Source organism: Anopheles darlingi, chromosome 2 (genome assembly GCF_943734745.1).
Source record: "Anopheles darlingi chromosome 2, idAnoDarlMG_H_01, whole genome shotgun sequence".
Classification (NCBI taxonomy): Eukaryota; Metazoa; Arthropoda; class Insecta; order Diptera; family Culicidae; genus Anopheles; species Anopheles darlingi.
In genome coordinates this window covers 36,982,157-37,000,609 of record NC_064874.1, presented here as the reverse complement: position 1 = coordinate 37,000,609, position 18,453 = coordinate 36,982,157, and the positions used below count along the sequence as shown (strand labels likewise).

At 54.2% G+C, this 18,453-nt stretch overlaps 1 protein-coding gene across 2 annotated transcripts; it reads right to left on the bottom strand.

Moving 5' to 3' along the window:
* Positions 1-2,493: 2,493 nt before the first annotated feature.
* LOC125948643 (uncharacterized) lies at positions 2,494-17,630 on the bottom strand. Of its 2 annotated transcripts, none has more exons than XM_049674909.1 (4): positions 17,381-17,630; positions 5,836-6,022; positions 5,169-5,273; positions 2,494-4,254 (listed from the first exon to the last, which is right to left on the bottom strand). In XM_049674909.1, exons 1-4 carry the CDS (start codon positions 17,387-17,389, stop codon positions 4,244-4,246), a joined length of 312 nt encoding a protein of 103 aa, XP_049530866.1. In that variant the 5' UTR covers positions 17,390-17,630; the 3' UTR covers positions 2,494-4,243. The 2 variants fall into 2 exon arrangements, with proteins under 2 accessions (XP_049530866.1, XP_049530865.1); XM_049674908.1 differs by having other exon boundaries at positions 2,494-3,830.
* Between the last annotated feature and the right edge of the window lie 823 nt (positions 17,631-18,453).

Sequence of the window (18,453 nt, the reverse complement as noted above, 5' to 3'; positions counted from 1 at the left end):
AACTCGAACGCCGAACTCGAGTCAGTGTTTCGCAGCAAAGCTGACTCCAGGCACCTTCAACCGACTGGCGGTCGCGTACGGGCTACCAACTGGTACGGCCGGGGGCGGCAATGGCGGTGGTTTCCTTACTGCCGGTGTGTTATGCGTGTAGCCCGTGTGTGGCCGGTACCATCGCGGTGGTGTCGGTGGTCTCTTGTATCCTACGGGCACCACGGAGACCGGAACGGGTTGCGGCAACTTCACAATTCCCGGCTTCTTCGGTCGCTGTGACGTTCCGGTGACGGACGGCGATACGCCATTGGCCGGTAGCTTCCAGGGTACGGCTAGTGTGTAGCGGTACGGTGGCACCTTTTTCCTGAACTCTGTAACGCAAGTCAAGTAACGGAGGGGGGAAAGGAAACAGTCGGTTTGACAGTCAGTGGTCAGTACTAAGCGCTGGCGTCTGTTGTAACAACTCTAGTCCTAACATCTATTTACAGTTCAATCGCCCCTCACACGTCCCTCCGGTCTTCCGTGTCTGTACAAGTTCAAGTTGTCCGCGAGGTAGTGATGGTGGTGGTTAGTGGCCATGCTCGAGATTGCCCTGCCGCAGAGCGGAACTAGTCTACTATTGCTGCCTGATGGCAGTCGCCGTGTGCAATATGGTACAGTGTGGTGGTTGTTGGGTCCGCCCAGAGGTATGGTCGAGCCACGCCCTGCTGCTGCTGCTGCTGCTGCTGCTAGATTGTTTCGTCACCTGCGCCACCTGCGCCACCTAGGCACCACTACCTCACGAAACCACAATGTCAGCATGTGGTCAGCGGCACCGGGCATCAAAGGCGTGATTCGCGATTCGCGGGAGGTCGCCACACCGCGATTACGCAACGCCAATTCAATCAATCAGCATACCAACCAAAGAGCCCGCCCGGAGTAGCTCTTCGAAGAAGGTCTCCTCGGTCTACGGCGAGGCGCGGCGCGGTGCTGCAGAAAGCAGCTGCATCTGCATAGGACAGAAGACGAAGAACAGGCCGAGAAGGAGGAGGAGGTGGAGGAGGAGTGGAAGATCAAGAAATAAATGGACAGTATGGTGGTGGACCGAAGTCGAAGGCCAACAGTGAGGCGGGGAAGAGGGATGAGAGGGAGGGCGGGTATATGTTATTAGCGTCACTTGGGTGTCAGTTGACAGGTCCGTGGAGTCAATCGATGCCTGCACCACGCCAAAGGGGCTAATGTGGTCGTGGTCAGCCGGAGGCCGGACCAGGTCGGTATGCAAGGATGGAAGGAAGGAGTTCAGAACCAACCACAGAGATTAGTTTTCCGGCGACGAGGAAGCTTACGATCGCGTTGGTGTTACGGGCCGCTGCACACACTAAGAATCCTTCCCCATTGGGGCACACCATTGATGTCAACCGGTGGGGTCGAAAGGGTAAAATGGGGCCGAGTGGAGGGGTAAAGGCAATCAGCCAACATTGCGGTCGCAGTCTTGCGAACTCGCCGATCGATCGAGCAGAGCGATTGCGAAATTCATCGACAACGGTCGGGAATCAACGGTCACAGCAGACGGAGAGACCCAGAACCCGGCGCAGCTGATCGAGACCACCTTAAGATCATGCGCATGTGTGCGGGCAGGACAGGACAGGACAGGGTGGGGAGTGGAGTGAATCCGTCCACCGAGGAGTAGGAGTACGTTAAGTGCCCGCCATGCTGCTGCTGCTGCTGCTGCTGGTGGTGCCGTTGTCTTGTTGCTTGTTGTAGTTGTTTTGTGTGTACACTACAGCTATGCGACCTTCAAAGGCGACCGTTTGGAATGCAAAACCGCCGCCACCAAAAAGGCCACCGTTCTTCGTCCGTTCCGGCTCCCCTCCCCCCTCCAGTACCGGCAGCACCGGCTGTAAAACTGGCTGCTGACTGTCTGTCTGTCTGTGGCTCTCGATGGCTTTTATGGTTTCAATTTCGATCCAATCGCAGTTGGCACCGACACTGGCTGTTGCTATGGTGAGCATGAAACATGGAACCATAGAACCAGAAATTGGAACGGATGGCAACAACTGGCCAAACAGGAAGCAGCGCGAGGCAAGCCTGTACCGAGCGTTCCTTTTTGGCGTCTAAGCCTCCTTCGTTTTGCAGGCGGATGTCTGTACCGTGGCCATACCACGCTAATGATAGTTTCAGATTAGAACTTAGCCATAAAGAAGAAAAAGATGAAGAAGCAAGAAATCTCCAATCATCCAATCGCCCCGAAATGTCTATGTGTCGGCCCACTCGCCATTCTGTCCATTACCCGGTGGTCAACCCAGTGCTTAATCCTTCGATACCGGACGGACTGGGCGGTCTGGAAGTAGTAAGGAATTAATTGAACTGCCCAGTGCCACCTGCTGCCGCTGTTGCTGCTGCTGCTGCTGAAATTCGATTACCAATACGCACACACACACGCACAGAACCAATCACCACCATGCAAAATCACCACTAGTGCTAAATCAGTAAAGGCAGGTTGAAAGGCAAAACTGTCTTAAATGTCATCTGTACAATAATTTATTAAGTTACCAATTAATCGCTACAAACTATCGTACACACAAGAGTAACGAAGACCGGATCCCGGGGAACCCCTCCCCCGGGGGAGGGGGTACATACACATATGCTCCCGCCCCACGCGCGATCCCTCGCTTAGTTGATCCGCTCGTTCTCTCTTCTATTCACCCAGGATCGTTTGTACAAGAAAAGGGGGATGTTGGCATAATATGGTACAGGACAGGAAGGTGGTGGTTGCTTGGATGTTCCACGTGCTTGAGGTTGTCATGCTTTATACAGGGTGTTTCCGCGCGATTCACACTCTACATCGTTTGTACGCGTGCGTTGTGTTTCTTAGTGTGTTTTAAGAATGTGTTAGGAATTGGGACATTTGGGGGGGGTTTTGGGGATATAGGGAAGGGAAGGGCTGTACAGGGGAGGCACATATTTTCATCACTAGATCCTTCTCCTACTAATAAATATCGATCCTAGCTTGCTTACTTAATCTACCCTCTTGTGCACCGATCCTGGAACCGGGACCTGGAAGTCCCAAGCCTGGACCTTCTCCGATAGATCGCGACACACACACACACAGACATAATCATAGTCAAGTAACAAATATAGTAATCGAAAGTAGGCGAGAGGACCGACAGAGCAGATCAAAAGACAAAACGCGGTCAAAGACAACGTCACACAACTTGTCACTGACGTCACTGACTGTCCTCTCGCGCTTGAAGTTTGTGGATTTTTGTTGTCAAACAATTTGATATGGCATCAAATTCAAACACTTTCCATGCAGGCCGGGATGTGCCCGGGGTTGGGACCTGGGGATTCGCCTCCGGCCATCGCTGGGTGGCCATACTACTAACTTCCTAACTTCCGACCAGACCATGATCGGATCTGCTGGCTCTGGGAGTGCGGTGTACTACAACGTGGTCTGGTGACTGTGTGACCGGGGTCTAGTGGTGGTGGTGGCCATGTGCTACTTAGTGTTGTACTTGCAACCGGTGGTGTGCGCGGATGCGGAAACTTCCCCCCCTCCACATCCCCACCAGCCGTCTCGTGTCGCATTGGCCTAGTGATCTTGAAAATGTGTGACGGACTGGACGGAGGGTACATGAGGGGATGATGAGTAGGTAGTGTGGAAGTCGAGGGTGGGGGGAAAGGGAGCAGGTGAATGGGGGAATAGGGAATTCGGGTCAGCTCGTCGGTGGGCTGATCGGTGAGCCGTTTGTTGGATTACCCGTGTTTGTGTGTTGTGTGAGTGTGTTGAGGTGTGTTTTCGGTCATTGTATTGTAAGTGACTTAGAAGTATCGCAAGCTTCTGTACAGCGCATTCGCATCTGCAACGGGAAGAAACGAGGGTTTTGGTGGAAAGAAGGTTGGAGAAGGCGATATGTACACTCAGAGTTGGTTGGTGCTGCTGGGTTTTGAAGTAGTGCTAGAACGGTTCTCCACAACGCGGTTAGTCACACAACAACGTAGTTTTCAAGCGGTAGTTTCTCGACTACCACATCATCCACCACCGGTTCGTGCGCCTAGTACGCCACACCGCGAGTTAGCCAGCGGCGCTGCACCCGTTACGCCGCTCGTCGACCGTCTTCGGGCTTCTCGGGTGGGTCCAAAGGGACGTCCCAGACATCCACGTAGGTTTGTTGTAGGATCAGGGATGACGGTGGGAAGTTGGAGTAGGAAGTTGTGAAGGAATCAGGAGGGTTGAGGGTTGGTGGTGGTGGCCATTGGAGGTCGTGCAGAATTAGTAGAAATCTGGACGGTAAAACGGTAACAGTGGGATCATCATCAGTTGTGAGCATGAGTTTTGAGATCGGACATCTCTCACGAATGGATCTAGCACGCCAGCTAGTCCGTCGTCATGGTATCAGTGAGAACGATGATGCCCTTCTGCGATGCCCTCTCTCTCTCTCTCTCTCTCTCTCTCTCTCTCTCTCTCTCTCTCGGGATTAGATGCAAACGGTAGTGATGGTGGTAGTAGAAGCAACGGCCACGGGGATTAGCTAGATTATTTGCGCTACACACGGAACGCTGGTAGTGGTGGTGGTTAAGAGATGGAGGGAGCCCAAGAGGCCCACCGCCCATCGTTAATGAGCCGCATATTTACAAGCATTCTTCTCCCATGTTGATTTTTCCGTTGAATTCCATTCGATCTGCATGCGATTAGGGTCGCGCCTCACGCTCGATTCTAGCTCATTAATGGTATGGAGGGCTCTGTTTAGACTTGACGCTCATATTCTCATGCTCGCCCTCGGCAGCCGTGACGTGATATGTACATTGTATGCCCCGGGGTTTTGGCACTGCATCTCGGCACTCATGTAAGTGTTGCGCGAGACCGGGTCTGACAGTCTTTCCACAGACGAGGCAGAGAGGGTCACTGCCATTCTCACGCCATTTTGGGGTGGAGAACGCTTTGTTAGGTAGCAGGTTGAGTAAAGCGGGTAAAGATATTAGCGGGCAGCAGATAGTAAGACGATAACGTGATCGTTTTGAAGATGAACTCGTGTGTGTTGCAGCACACTCCAAACAGGTCGGTCAGTGGTGGTCAGCTGAGTTAGTGAGAGTTAGGGAGTAGGCCATGCAGCAGGGTAATAGTAGTAGTAGTAGTAGTAGTAGTAGTAATTATGCCAATCGCCAAACACGAGCGTCAATTCATGCGTCACTCTTACTCTGGGGCGTGTTCGGGGGCACGAAACCGTATCCGGAAGCACCGACGATCACTCCGCTCGACTCAACCGGGGCATCGGCCGGGGCAGGCGGGAACACAACTGGTCCTGGAGCATGGTGAAGAAACAGAAAGTAAAAGAAAAAACCGATTACTCGAGACTCCAACTTCGGCACCATTACAACCGCCAACCAAACAAATCCAACGAAAGGCACACCAGCGATGTCTGCATCTACCAGACAACAACAACAACAACATCAACAACAACAACTAACAACCACACCGACGACACACAGCGGGTACCGCTCAAAATGTCAACTAACCGTCACAGGCTAACCCATACTTTGTGCCCGGTAAGGGACCGCGAACGCTTGAATCCGATCGATTCCTATTCCGCTACTTTTGGCTACATTCCAATGTAACGGCCTACATCCTGCTACCTCCCTTCCCTGCCGTAACCTTACACAAAGGTCACACACAAACCGGAGAACGTCTTAATACTTCGATTTGGCAGCTGACTGGCTTTGGACGTCAGGCTGGCTACATCAGGTCTGGTGTCATTCGCAAACATTGCAAATGCGTTGGCGGCTGGATCACTGGATCATCTTCCAACCCTGTTCCTGCCCATCCCCATCCCGCTAATTGCTACGGTTACAAACACCACCACTCACCTCGGTTCTGTCTTGGATCTCTGATACCAGCGTTCAAACTACCTGACAAATCCTGTCCACCGAAGGCGGTCGGACCACCAAAGTCACCGGTCAGCGAGGCCAACCCGAACTGGGTCGTCTGTGGGAATCCGAAGCGCTGCGCGGCGACGGTAGCCACGGTCAGGACGAAGGCGAAGAATACGCTGAACTGTGTGTGTGTGTGTGTGCGTGTGTGTGAAGAGAAAGAAGAGATTAGGATAAGTGAATATGCGATCAGGATCAGAATCAACTCTTAAATGACTAGTAAGATCAAAGATGGCGATGGTCGATGGCGATGGTCGATGGCGATTCGTTTGTGTTTTTTTCTCACTGGTTGCTAGATCGCCTCATGATATTCTTTGCACCACACGGAGCTGCGTGGTTAGCGAGAATGGAAATGAGAACACGACGGCGGAGAGGAGTTCTTCTAACACCGCGGTAGCCGTTATAACGAATCCGGCTGAGAAGGCGCGTGGCAAAGCAACGGAATGCGGCGCAGAAGATGATCAATCAAATGAGAATCATCTAACCACACCTCTGCTGCTGCTGTTGGCTACTGGCTGCTCCACAAGCACGAGCGCGCGCTCCACATTATGATCAATTTGCTGGCAAATCAATCCTTCTTCAAGCGCCAGACCTTTTCCCATTCCTATTCCGAACCCGTTCGATTGATGGGGTGATGAAATACCATTTAATTAAAGAATCTAGTTTCACGGCTACAGACAGTCGTCGTCAGTGGCAGTGTGTTCGTTAACGAAGCATCATCCCATTGCGAGCCGTTTGCCGATGCGAAACGGAAGATTAACGAATTCGATCACTTGTTTATGATCATGGCCACTCGGCGCGGACCGCCATCCTTCCCCCCAACAAAATCCCCTCGAGACGAGACGAGACGAAACGAGACGAATGGTTGTTGTGGCCGTGAGGCGGCGGTGGAGAGCTTTTCAACTTTTCCTTTCATTTGCATACGTGCAGCCCATCAGCCTAATGTGCGTATTGTGTGTCCATTCGTCCGTTCGTCTGTTCGTCTGTTCATCTGTTGTCTGTCTGTGGAACTTTCTTCGCAGCATCGCAGCCCGTTGTTGTCGATGACATAAAACTCGCCACTCGCCAAACAGACCGGCCCTGGCGGTGGCCGCTAAAGATGCAGACAATCGAAGGCTGGATTAGCCTGCCGGGCGTACCGGTTCGCAACGCGGCCACCCGGTTGAAACAATCGCGCATCGGACGGCACCAGCGACGAGCATAAACAAGAGCATAAATGTGATCAATGCTGCTGCTGCTGCTGCTGTTGGCATTACGGGCGGGATTACGGTGTCCCCCGGGTGTGTCTGGCTGGTATGTTATGTGTTCGCGATGCTTTCGCTTGCTGGTCTCTTCCTTTTGGCCCATCACACTGTGCGTCCCATTTCCCGGTAGCGGATGCAAGGAGACGATCACAATGTTCCCGGCCAGCTGGCTGGCAACCTAGCACTAGCGCTCCGTCGTCGTCGCTCATTAATCGATCAACCAGTTATCGCGTGGCGCAAGGCGCGAAAGCGAAAGTCCCATAAAGCCGGCTTCAGTCCGGCTACGATCCGGAGCTCCCAGTTCCGGGCACTCACACACCCCACGTTGATGACGCGAGGGCGACGAGCGCGATGGGCGCGCGCGCGCACACACTGTTTGCCAAGAAACAAATAATAGCCGGGAAACGGTACGGCTTCCTCCTCGGTGCAACCGGTCTCCCCTCGCCCGGAGGGAGGGCTTGCAAGGAAGGAAGAGAAAGACCGAGCCGAGGCTTCAACCGCTGGCGCTGGTTGTTGTTGGTCGCGCCACTTAGCAATCGCGTAAGATCAGCGGCCAGTGCTATGTTACGCTTTAAGCTCCGGCATCGCTGCCGACGTTCTGCTCTGCTCAACGGCGCTCATTATCTGATCTTGCGCCCCGGCAATTGGATCGCGATCACGGCGCTTGGTATCGTCCACACACACACGGACACACCTCCAGCTGGAGGCGAAGAAAACTTCAATACTTCTCCTGCGTGGTAGTAACCTGCTAGGCCGACTGGCAGATAGAATGCAGAGAAGCTTCGTGGAGCAGATTTCGGGGAACCGCAAAGCACCGTTTGTTACCGCGAGCAAAGTCGTGAGTAGCGGGCAGGCCACCAACTACACTGTAGTCTGCGGTGTTTGCACCAGATTTTTATGGCCGCTCAACCACCATTGGCATGACCTGGATTCGGTTTTGGCGAGCATCGTACGCCGGGGGTAAAGCCACGAATTTGCGTACCGTGGCACCGGTAATGTTTCGATGTTCTCGGTGGTTGCCGAGCGTAATTGGAACACCGACCAGCGACCGAGAACCGAGAACCGAAGGCTTGGATCGAAGGTGGCGTTGTAGCGCCTCCGGGGGAGATTTTGGCTGCGACCTAATAAGGATTCGCACAGGTTCGAGCGAGTGGTCCGAAGCTGGCAGGTCGCTGAATCATACACCAAACACCATCGCCACACCACAATGACTACGATTTTTCCCGCGAGTACCGTGGCGCTTGGCGTGCGCACACTCCTTCACCCTTTCCTCGGTTTCCTTTCGTTTCGGTTGGCACGCCACTACTATCACTGCCGGACAGGGATTGGCCAGGGCGGCCATTGGTCGTTGCGCGTCGTTACTAACTGCCGGCTACTGCCTGATGGCGCGTTAGTTAGGGAAAGATTGCAACAAGCCGCTTACGTAACACGAGAAGCGATTAAAAGACGACGAGCAGCAGCAGCAGCAACAGTAGCAACAGTAGCAGCAGCTGTAGGAGTGAACCGACTGTCCCCAGACCGACTCCCCAGGATTCTATCGAGCCGCCGGGCCGGGTGCTGCCCTGTTTCGCAACCTGCCTCCCAAACGGTGGTGGTGGTGGCTGCGGCCATTTGCGAAATCGCGCACATCATATCTGGGTTGTTTGTTGTGGTTGTGGTTCGATTGTGTTGTTGGGTCAAGCCACCCCCGGCACTCTTTCGCTCTCTCACACCGCAGGTGGTGGTCACCACAACGAATAGGGGGGACGGAGCGTGATGGCCCGGGGGAAGGTGGCAGTGCGGGATCAATTTGATCAAATTACGCTCGACCACCACCACCACCACCGGAGCATCGGCATCGATCACAATGTATATGGCGCCATACCGGGCACATTTTGCAAACGGCCATTAACGATGACCGATCTCGCCCTCGCCGCTTACGGCCTGCTCCTCGCTGCTGCCACGAAGTCAGTCGGCGTGGCGCCCCCCCCCCCCCTCCTTTTGTTTCGTCTCATTTCCGTATCCCTTAACATCTTCTTCAGCATCGGACAACCTCTCTCTTCTCTCAATCTCGGGGACTCTCTGAAGCACTGTCTGTGTTCTAATCGTGATCGACCTGCCAACCGATCGCTGCGGTTGACACTTTGACAGCTTACACCATATTGCAGCAGTCGACACACACACACACACAAACACACACCGGTGCAAGTCGTGATCATTACACGGGATTCTTTCTCTCTCGATCGATCGATTGATGATGGTGGTGTTCCTAATGTTGGTTGGTAGTAAACCCTTCCCGACACTCTGTTACACCCTCTACGTGGCCCAGTACGTCACTCAAGTTGCATAATCCCGGTTCCACTGGCCCGGTGCGGCCCACAGAGTGCGGCCCACTATCCGATCCGATCCGGTATGCATCAGATCAACCATCGATCGCGCGCCAGTTCTGGCAGTGGCAGCAGTCGGCAGTCGGTGCCGCTCGGTAACTGTGTGTTTGTGGCGAGAATCTTTTGTCATTGGCCCTCCGGATCGGTTCGGTTAATTATAACATTCCGATGTCTCGATGGCAGCGGCGACGGTAGCATAATTAATGATTCAATCCGATCCGGTGCTCCGGTGGATCGAACTAATCGACCCACTTTCCGGTCCGCAGCTGGACGCAATCTCTGACCGGGATAGCATGCCAGAGGGAGAAGAGGAAGGGGTCACCACTCAATGCCAGTGACAGTTGTGTTTGAACGATGAACGGAAATAGAGAGGTTAGCGTGGGTCACGTCACCAATCGAATCCGGGCTCCGGATTGGTCCCGGAATGTATGAAGCACCCCGGCGGCCGGAGTTTGCACATGCCGACAGCCAGTGGCCATTCCGCACGGCCATACGACTCGCGCGCGATCTATTTATTACCTCCCTCCGGCGCACCGATGGCCGCCAATAACTCATCTTTCTCTCTGTCTCTCTCGTCTCGCTTGCCAACAGCGCCAAGCGAGCAAAACAACACACATTGGCAAATGAGGCGAAAGGGAATTATGGTGGCGGACCAGAGCCAGAGCGTCCGCCGTTAATAAAGAGTGGCTCCCTTCCCCCCGCTCCTCCCTTGCTCTTCGGTCCCCCTAAAAACCCGCTAATGCTGCGCTACTGCGGACGATGACGATGAACGGGGACGATGTTAATCCATGGCCACAGCAACGATGCTAAACATGAGATCGTCAACATCCAAACAAGGGGGGGTTGGCAAGGAGCGGAGAGGGGTCTCTCGATCGATTGCGGGAGGCGGAATTGTGTAACGCGTGGCGCAGCATCGTAAATGTGTCCCCAAACGACAACGACGTCGAGTGGCCCCAAGCGACGAACGTTACTTGGCACCGTAGTAGGCCACCGGTTTGTTTATAGTGCGTAGTCGGACACTCGAAGTCCACGGAGCGGTTCCCCAGCAACCGAGATCCGTTCCACCGGAGGCCACTTGGCCACTGCTTCCTTCCTTCCTTCCAGCTGCTGCTGCTGCTGCTGCTGCTGGCATCTGTTTTCCATATTTTACGCTCGGCGCCATCATCCGCTTGACAACTACCGAGATCACTTCCACGCTGTTTGACCAATGGCGCTGTTGACAGGTTGTCAGCGATCGCCGTGACGCTGCTGCTGCTGCTGCTGCTGCTGCTGCTGCTGCTGCTGCTGCTGCTGCTGCTGCTGCTGCTGCTGCTGCTGCTGCTGCTGCTGCTGACGTCTATTATTATTATACATTCGTCGCAAGCAGGGGGAACCCGTGGCCAATTTGAGGTTTGCCAATTGTCACACACACACACACACAGGCGCGCTGGCAGGGAGGCGATCACTCCGCTCCACTCCAATTGGAGCGTCCGTCCAGCGAAAAGTCCGAAAGCGAAAATGGCGCCGAATGAGTCCGGTTTGCTTCACCCGGACTCTTGGACCCTTTCCGCGGACCACCAACCGAAACCATCACCTGTGCCTCCCCTCGCCACCAGATGCCCGTTTCCCAGGCAAAGCAGCACCAGAGCACCAGAGTGTAATGCATTTTAATTGGCCTCCACACGACGCGCCCGTTGTCGTCGTCATCGTCGCCGACCGATTGCCAAACGCCGTTTTGCAGGAACCAACCCTGCAATGTATTGCCTTCCACCCCCCGCCGCCCCGCATGCCGTCAAACGCTCGGCAAACTTGACCCACAAATGGGGCCTGGCCTGGTTTGGGGGCCGGTGGTGGTAGGTGGTTTTCACACTCCAAGACGACATGACGAGCACTATTTGCCTGCGATTTACGATCGATCGCGGCCACATACCGCACCTCCCTTCCTTCCCCTCCCCCCGGGCAGAGCATGCTGCACCTTCTTCGCTTGCTTGCGAGACGAAACATGGCGGGGCTATCACGCTCGACGCCTCCCACACCGGCCACCACCATGCGAAGCCCTTACGAAATGCGGCAAACAGACACACCGACACACCGCCACACACAGACACACACACACACAAGCTCAAGTTGAAACCTTGTCGCGGCTTGTACGCAACCGAAGGTCTTCGAAGCGAAGCCGCGCGAAGGGCCCTCTGCTCTCTGCGCTTCTCTTGGCAGTCCATCAAAAAACCGCCAGCTCCAGATTTCGAGCTGGCCGCGCTGTTGCTGTTAACACCTTTCGATCGGAACTTTAATGAAGCAGCACCGATGACGACGACGACGATGTCCGCAGCGTCCTCCACCAAGCATCAAGCAGCGACGAAAGTCAAGGATGCCACCGCATTCCGACGCACTTCTGTCCACCCACCACCACCAGCAGCGATCAGAAACCAGTGGTTCAGAGCGATCATTTATCAAAAAACCAACAAAACGCCAGCCACCAGAGAATGCGTTTTAATTGTACAGCGCGTTTGTCTTCTGATTAACCTTCTCACAGCCCACAGCTCACAGTTTCGGTTCTTGTTTCGGATCGGACAGTGACGTTGTGGTTGCGTCATTTGCGCAGACATGGCACCGTAGGAGTGATGGGGAGGCTGTCCCCTCCGTGGCTCTCCTTTTCCCTCCTGTTTTGTCCATTAATTGTGTCCACCTCCGTTTTCAACAGCATTCGAGCGCCACATTCGAGTTCGAATGCAGAACCCTCCCCCCGGAGCATGGCGCGCAACGCCAGTGGAATGCAAAACGTCCGGGTTCTGGGGGGGTGGCCAGTGGTGGCCGGTGGACCCCCTCCCCCGCTCGGAGGGGGTCCTTGAGCGATACACTTGCCGTCCGTACCGGAATCCGTCATTAAATGGCGCGCTGGTGGCGTGCGGCCCTGGGAGCCCCAGCTGCAGCTGCCCTGGCTGGCTGGTTATAAGCTCGGTGGGTAATTACTATCGTATCGTTTGTTCCAAAAACACTTTAATCCATCGTCGCGTCGCGGTAGTGAATGGGGTTTCCACACGCCAGACACATAGTCATAACATCACGGATCACAGTAGGCTTCGATCGGACTAATTACCCCGGAATCAAGTGGCAGTAGTCCGGGCATCGAAGGAGGCTTTACTTTACAGCTTTCTTATGCCAAATGACCACCCTGGATAGGAGCGACATCCAATTCGCGATCGTTTTGTACCAGTAACCAGACCTGTTCTTCTCTTTGATTAAGGAATTGCGTGCGTGCGTGCGTGCATGCGTACACACACTCACACACAGACACACATTCTGCTGCATTCCAGCAAGTACTGAGCTCACTCGAAGGTGAAGGTGACTGCCGCAAAATGATACCGGAACGAGACGTGAGAGAACACAGTTACATCATACACACACACACACGCGCGTACACCGGTTAAGGCCGGTTTGCGGTGGTGAACAATCACCAGAAAGCCAAGAACCGAGTAACCATGTACGGTCCATAAATTATAAGGGGGCCTAAGGTAGCGGAGCTGCGACATCCGTTTCGCGCGATTCCGTTCCGTTCCGTTCCCGGCCGAAAAAAAAAAAGTGGTCCGAGGAGGGCAGGAAACCATAAACCACAAAACCGACGGTGGCGCCGTGTGCGGGACTTACTGGGTAACTGGGACACGGTCGCACCGGCGGACAAGCACCGCAACAACCGACCGCAACAACCATACGCGTGATCAGGTTTTAATTGCTTCTTCTGGCGCCGCTGATCCATATCAATGCGCTGTCCGCGATTGCCTCACGCGACACGCGACACGCCAATGAATGTATGTATGTATTGTCCACCGTATAGGACAAAGGCCTCTGGGTAAATTTGCAAATCTTTGTATCTTCGCCATCAGCCATCGCCATTGGACGGTGACACGAGTGCCGTGTCCGTGAAAGTAAAAGAATGTTGAGCACATGTTGATCGTTACGTGAAGTGTGCCGTGCATCGAAGGAATTCCAGCCGGCCAGCCCCGGACCGTACTTCAAGAAACATAATTTCCTGTCCTCCCCCCGGCCTCGGCACTGCCACTGCCTCTTCCGGTGGGAGGCAGGAAAGTTGTGCAAAGTCCGATCGAACACATCATAATCGATGTGAGCCACGGATTTGTGTTTACGGAAGCTGTTAGCTCACATCCGAAACGATCTTCTCGCGTGCAGTAATCCCACTGTCCCGGCAAGCGGCAACAGGTGCTGTACGGGGACGCCTGAAACTGAGCACAAAAAGGGTGGTGGTCCCGTCCATGCCATACCGCGCGGATCAGTGCCTCCGATAAATGGTTGGCATTTTTGGGACCGAAAAACCAACAACAGTAACAACGTCCTCCATTCCTCTTCGGTTATCGGTCGCCGTGAAAAGAGGGCCAAGAGGGTTAAGAGTCCATAGCCGCATCCACACTGCACAATGGTAAACCGCAATGGTTCATAACACAATGCACGCCACAAACCCGGTGCCCGGGTTCGTCGCTTACCAAGTCAAGTCGTTTGAATTCGTTTTAAGGCATTTTCGCGTTTCGCGGCCCGGTGCATTTACCGTGCTTTATGCTTCCATTCGTCGTGCATTCGTGCACGACACTCTCATCAGCTGTTTCAGGCGCTAATTTGGAGCAATTCCTTTTTATGCTTTCCTCCCTCAAAACACACACACACACTGAAAAACAATGCCAAGTGTGCTTTTGCGTCGAACGATTTGTACAATGATTGCGATGATAATGGACAAAAACGAGGAGGGGTTTAGTGGAATAGGGGGGCGACTGTTACGCGACGCTGTTCCATTTCAGTGCCTTCCCCCGGACGACGGTGCGACGACGACGGCGACGACGACATGGCGACGCTTCCGTTCTGTTGACCTAGTCGATCACATCATAACCCATCATCGGGCAACGGAACTGCGGACGGGCGTCTAGTGGCATGCCTTTTACCGCTCAATCATGCCACTGACCTTGCGGCGGACGTTCCACGGCGGAACGAATGGTCCACCCCATCGACCCAGCGAGATCATCGCATCGTAGGTTGTTCACGTAATCGACAGACACACACACACGCGTCCCAATCATAGGAAAAATCAATGTCAATGACGCGCATCACTCGGACACGCACAGATGGAGCCCTAGCATGGCCTCCTTAGTTCGCTGCCAGCTGCCATTTCGTCCATTTAATGAAACGATGGAGAGTTGTCCGCAGATCACAGCTCCGGTATCACTCGTGTGTGTGTGTGTGTGTGTGCCGGCCATCGGTGACCTCCATTTCTCGGACTTGGTGGGGCCCAACCCACTGACCTTCGGTGTGGCACCTGAGAGGCCACAAACCCCCGGCTGTGGTCCGGCAGCGACAAAAATCCGTCCGGTCTGCACTGATTCCATAATGACAATTAACGGTTCACTCTCGGTTTTTTTTGGATTTGGTGTTTTTTCTTCGTTTTTCGATTTCGTTTCCCTTTCCTTTCCTTCCTGCCTGACACCTCTCGTGACTCATCAATCTCTATCTTTCTCTCTCTTTCTCTCTATCTCTCTCACTATAAACGAGCCATGATGGCGCCAGCGAGAGGTTAAAGAGCTGATTGCTGATCGCTTCCTCTATCTCTCGCACGCCAGTCGTCCGGACGCGATATGGTCCGGTTGTAAAGGTTTGCTAGAAAGGGTGTGAGCGGACGGGAGGTGAGGACGAGTTTTCAAGCCGAGCACGCGTCCGTTCGCTGTGAAAAAGGGGAAATCTGCTTCGGAGCACGGAACGCGCGCTGTTGTGCCCTCTCCGAAAACCGGTTGGAACTGGAACTGCGAGGGCCTCTCGTGCGGTGCGTGCTGCGGACGCGGACCTGGAATGTTGGTGCGTGGAAAATGAATGGAAAATCAAGTCCACCACCAACTGTGCAGCCAGCGTCTTTCTTTTTGCTTCACTTCACGTCACTCGTTTCGTTCCTTTATTTCCTTCTTTTTTTTTCCTGCTGTTGTTGTTTGCGCTTCAACCGTTTATTGAAAACTATTTGTGCTATTTATGGGAGCTTCTAATCGGCACGGTCCTGGAATGACATCTGGTGGGTTGGGGATTAAGCCCTTCCGCCAACCAATCAGCAGCCAGCAGTCGAAAGTGCCATCGGAGAAGGATCGAACGGAAGCGGATCGTTCGATCCGAAGGCAGAGAAAACCAACCCCGAACGCCCGAATTCCCGAGGATCCCGCCAACCAACTGAATATGCTTATTAATGTCGATTAATCATAAATGTTGGCAGGTGCCACCAGGTCCGCCACCGTGAGATATGCCCCCGGTTGCCTGGCCCAACCGGAATGAAACGGAACCACAGCAACACCTGCAACTGGTTATCGTGAACCGCGAAACCAAAGACCTCCGGCGGGGGGCCAAAATCAGCGATCAGCGGCTCTCGGAGGATTAGAAATTACGGTCTGACAGCTCGTGGTCACGTCAGCCACCGGACCGGACCGGATCGCTCCGGAGCGCTCAAAATCAAGATGCCCCAACACCGAACTCGCTCGTTGCTTGCTGATAACCTTGGCGTGCTATCCGAGGGTGCGAACTGTCATTGCCATTTTTAACAACACCTCACTTCACTGCGGAAGGTGCAATTTGAGAGTGGACAGCAGTAAAAATGCTACGCAACTCCCTTTTTTCGGGTCGGCCTCCATCGATGGTCAACCGGATCGCGTCGCGATTCCGATCGATTGTTGGAGACCAACGCACCGAACCTGTTCCGTGGGCTTTAAAACACCGCAATTGTTAAATGCAAACGAGATGCTCAACCACCCCCCCTGGGGTGGGGACCTTGGCATCTTCTACCTCATTAATCCATTTACAACCGCCAGCGAGCGAGAGAGCAGCACCAGCACCAGCACCAGCACCAGTGGCCTTCCCCCGCAGCTTCCGATAACCGCGCCCGCGAACTGGAACCCTTTCCATTCCCCGCGGAAGCGCCACCGGAACGGAATCGATAATCGGCGCATCGGTCGGCACTTGTGATTAGTGTTCCAGGGCAAGCGCTGGGAAGAAAACATCACGATGATGTACATGATGATCATGATGATGATGAACATGTTACTATCTGGCAATAAAACCATTTTGCCCCCTCGCATCCCTTAACGCCACTGCTGCTGCTGCTGGTCTAGAAACGTGGAGAAGCCGCCAAAAGAGAGGTCAGGACCGGGTGGCGCCACAATGCTATGGGGCCCCCCGGAAGAAGATGGGGCGGCTGCTGATGCTGCTGTTGCTGTGGATCCGAAAACCACCTCCTGCCAATCATTCAATTTCATCCATTCTCCTCCACACCACACGAACCGCGGTCTAATGTGTGAAGGGCAGCAACTGATTGAGCGGCACACGAAGGGGTTTTTTTTTTGGCTAATGGGCACCTCTTTCATGTTTCGATTATGACTCGCAACCACAGCAATGCGCGGCGGCGGGGAAGAGGCAACCAGTGCCAGTGGAGCGGCCTCCGATCCGAACTCCGCCGAGAGCAGGTTAGCTTTTCACCCGGAGGGGGGGGGAAAAATGCCGAAAAACCTTCACGTCGCGTGGAGCATCCTCTTCCCACCCATCAGACCTTTCACACACACACACACACACACACACGCACGCACGCACCACTCACAACCCTCCGGAGCGTAAGATGGAAGATGGGACGGTCGGAACACGACGGAATCAGTGTGAACGCCCCATTTTTTGTTCCCAATTTACTTTTCAGGTTACTGCTTATCACTTTTCTGTTTTCGCCTCAAAGTGGCTGCCGGTAAACTCAAAACGTTAACAACACAAAACATGATATCACTTGAGGGCCTCGATCTCCTCGTCCATCATCATCAAGAGTCTTATTGGCCACAAGCACACTGGGCTCCGTTGCCGGCGGAATAAACTTACGAGATTCATGTTTGATGCAAGATGCTGCAGATGGTAATCGCCGGAGAACGATGAATGTCACAGTAACTGAGTTAGTTAGTCCCGGATATCCTTGCACTTATCACACCGCACAGTAGGAGGAGGAGGGCGACTGTGAAGGGATTGTTGGTGGAGGGGGGGTTCGGGGGTAGGAAAACGGAGCGGGAACTAGACTAGTGAGGGGGGATATGTGTTTGGTAGTGGTGGTGGATATGGTGATCCTGGCTGTTGAAGCACTGAGCTTGGAATGGTTCAGCATTGGCCAGCGTGAAGTGATTTTATACATTCCACCGCCAGAAACCACCGACGGCCTCTCTCTCTCTCTAGCTCTCTCTCTCTCTCTCTCTCTCTCTTGCTCTTTCTCTCGACGATCGTGGCGCACGATCGATCGATCCGCGCGGTTCCGCGATGAGCAGACGGAAAAGCGTGAGAGCGAGAATGAGCGAACCCGAAAGCCCGCTCACGGTACGAGCACGTGCCGTTTGGTGGAGCATATAGTGCCCTCCCCCGGGGGTGGGATGCTGTGTGTATACACTAAAGGTGGCGGGGGCAAGCGAGTTTCTGCGAAAAGCCAGGAAATGCGCCCGCAAATCGATCGAAAACGGTGAGCGGAGCGAGTGAGCGCAGACGGCGAGAGAGACTGTGAGAAGTGAGAAGGACTCGACGAGACGGTGGCGTACGTGACGACCTGCTACGTGCCTCTCGTTCTTTGGAAACCTTGAAAACCTTCTCGCGTAATCATTGGATGATCCAGAACCGTGCCACCCCCGTGGTGTGTGGGGGAGGGTAGAGAACGGGGACCTACTTTGCAGCCCCCAGGAAGTCGGTTCGCTCCGGCTCCGGCATATACCCCTCACTCACAACTCACTCTGACTCACTCACGCGAGAGCGATACCAAGCGGGGTTGGGGGATGAGAGCCGGTGTGGTGTGGTGGCCAACACGATGGTGGGTTAGTTGGAAGGGAGGGTGCGGGGGGATGCGACCTTGAAAAACTATCAAACAGCACATTAGAACGGTGAACCGACGATGGACGCAGCTGACGATGCCGCGGGGT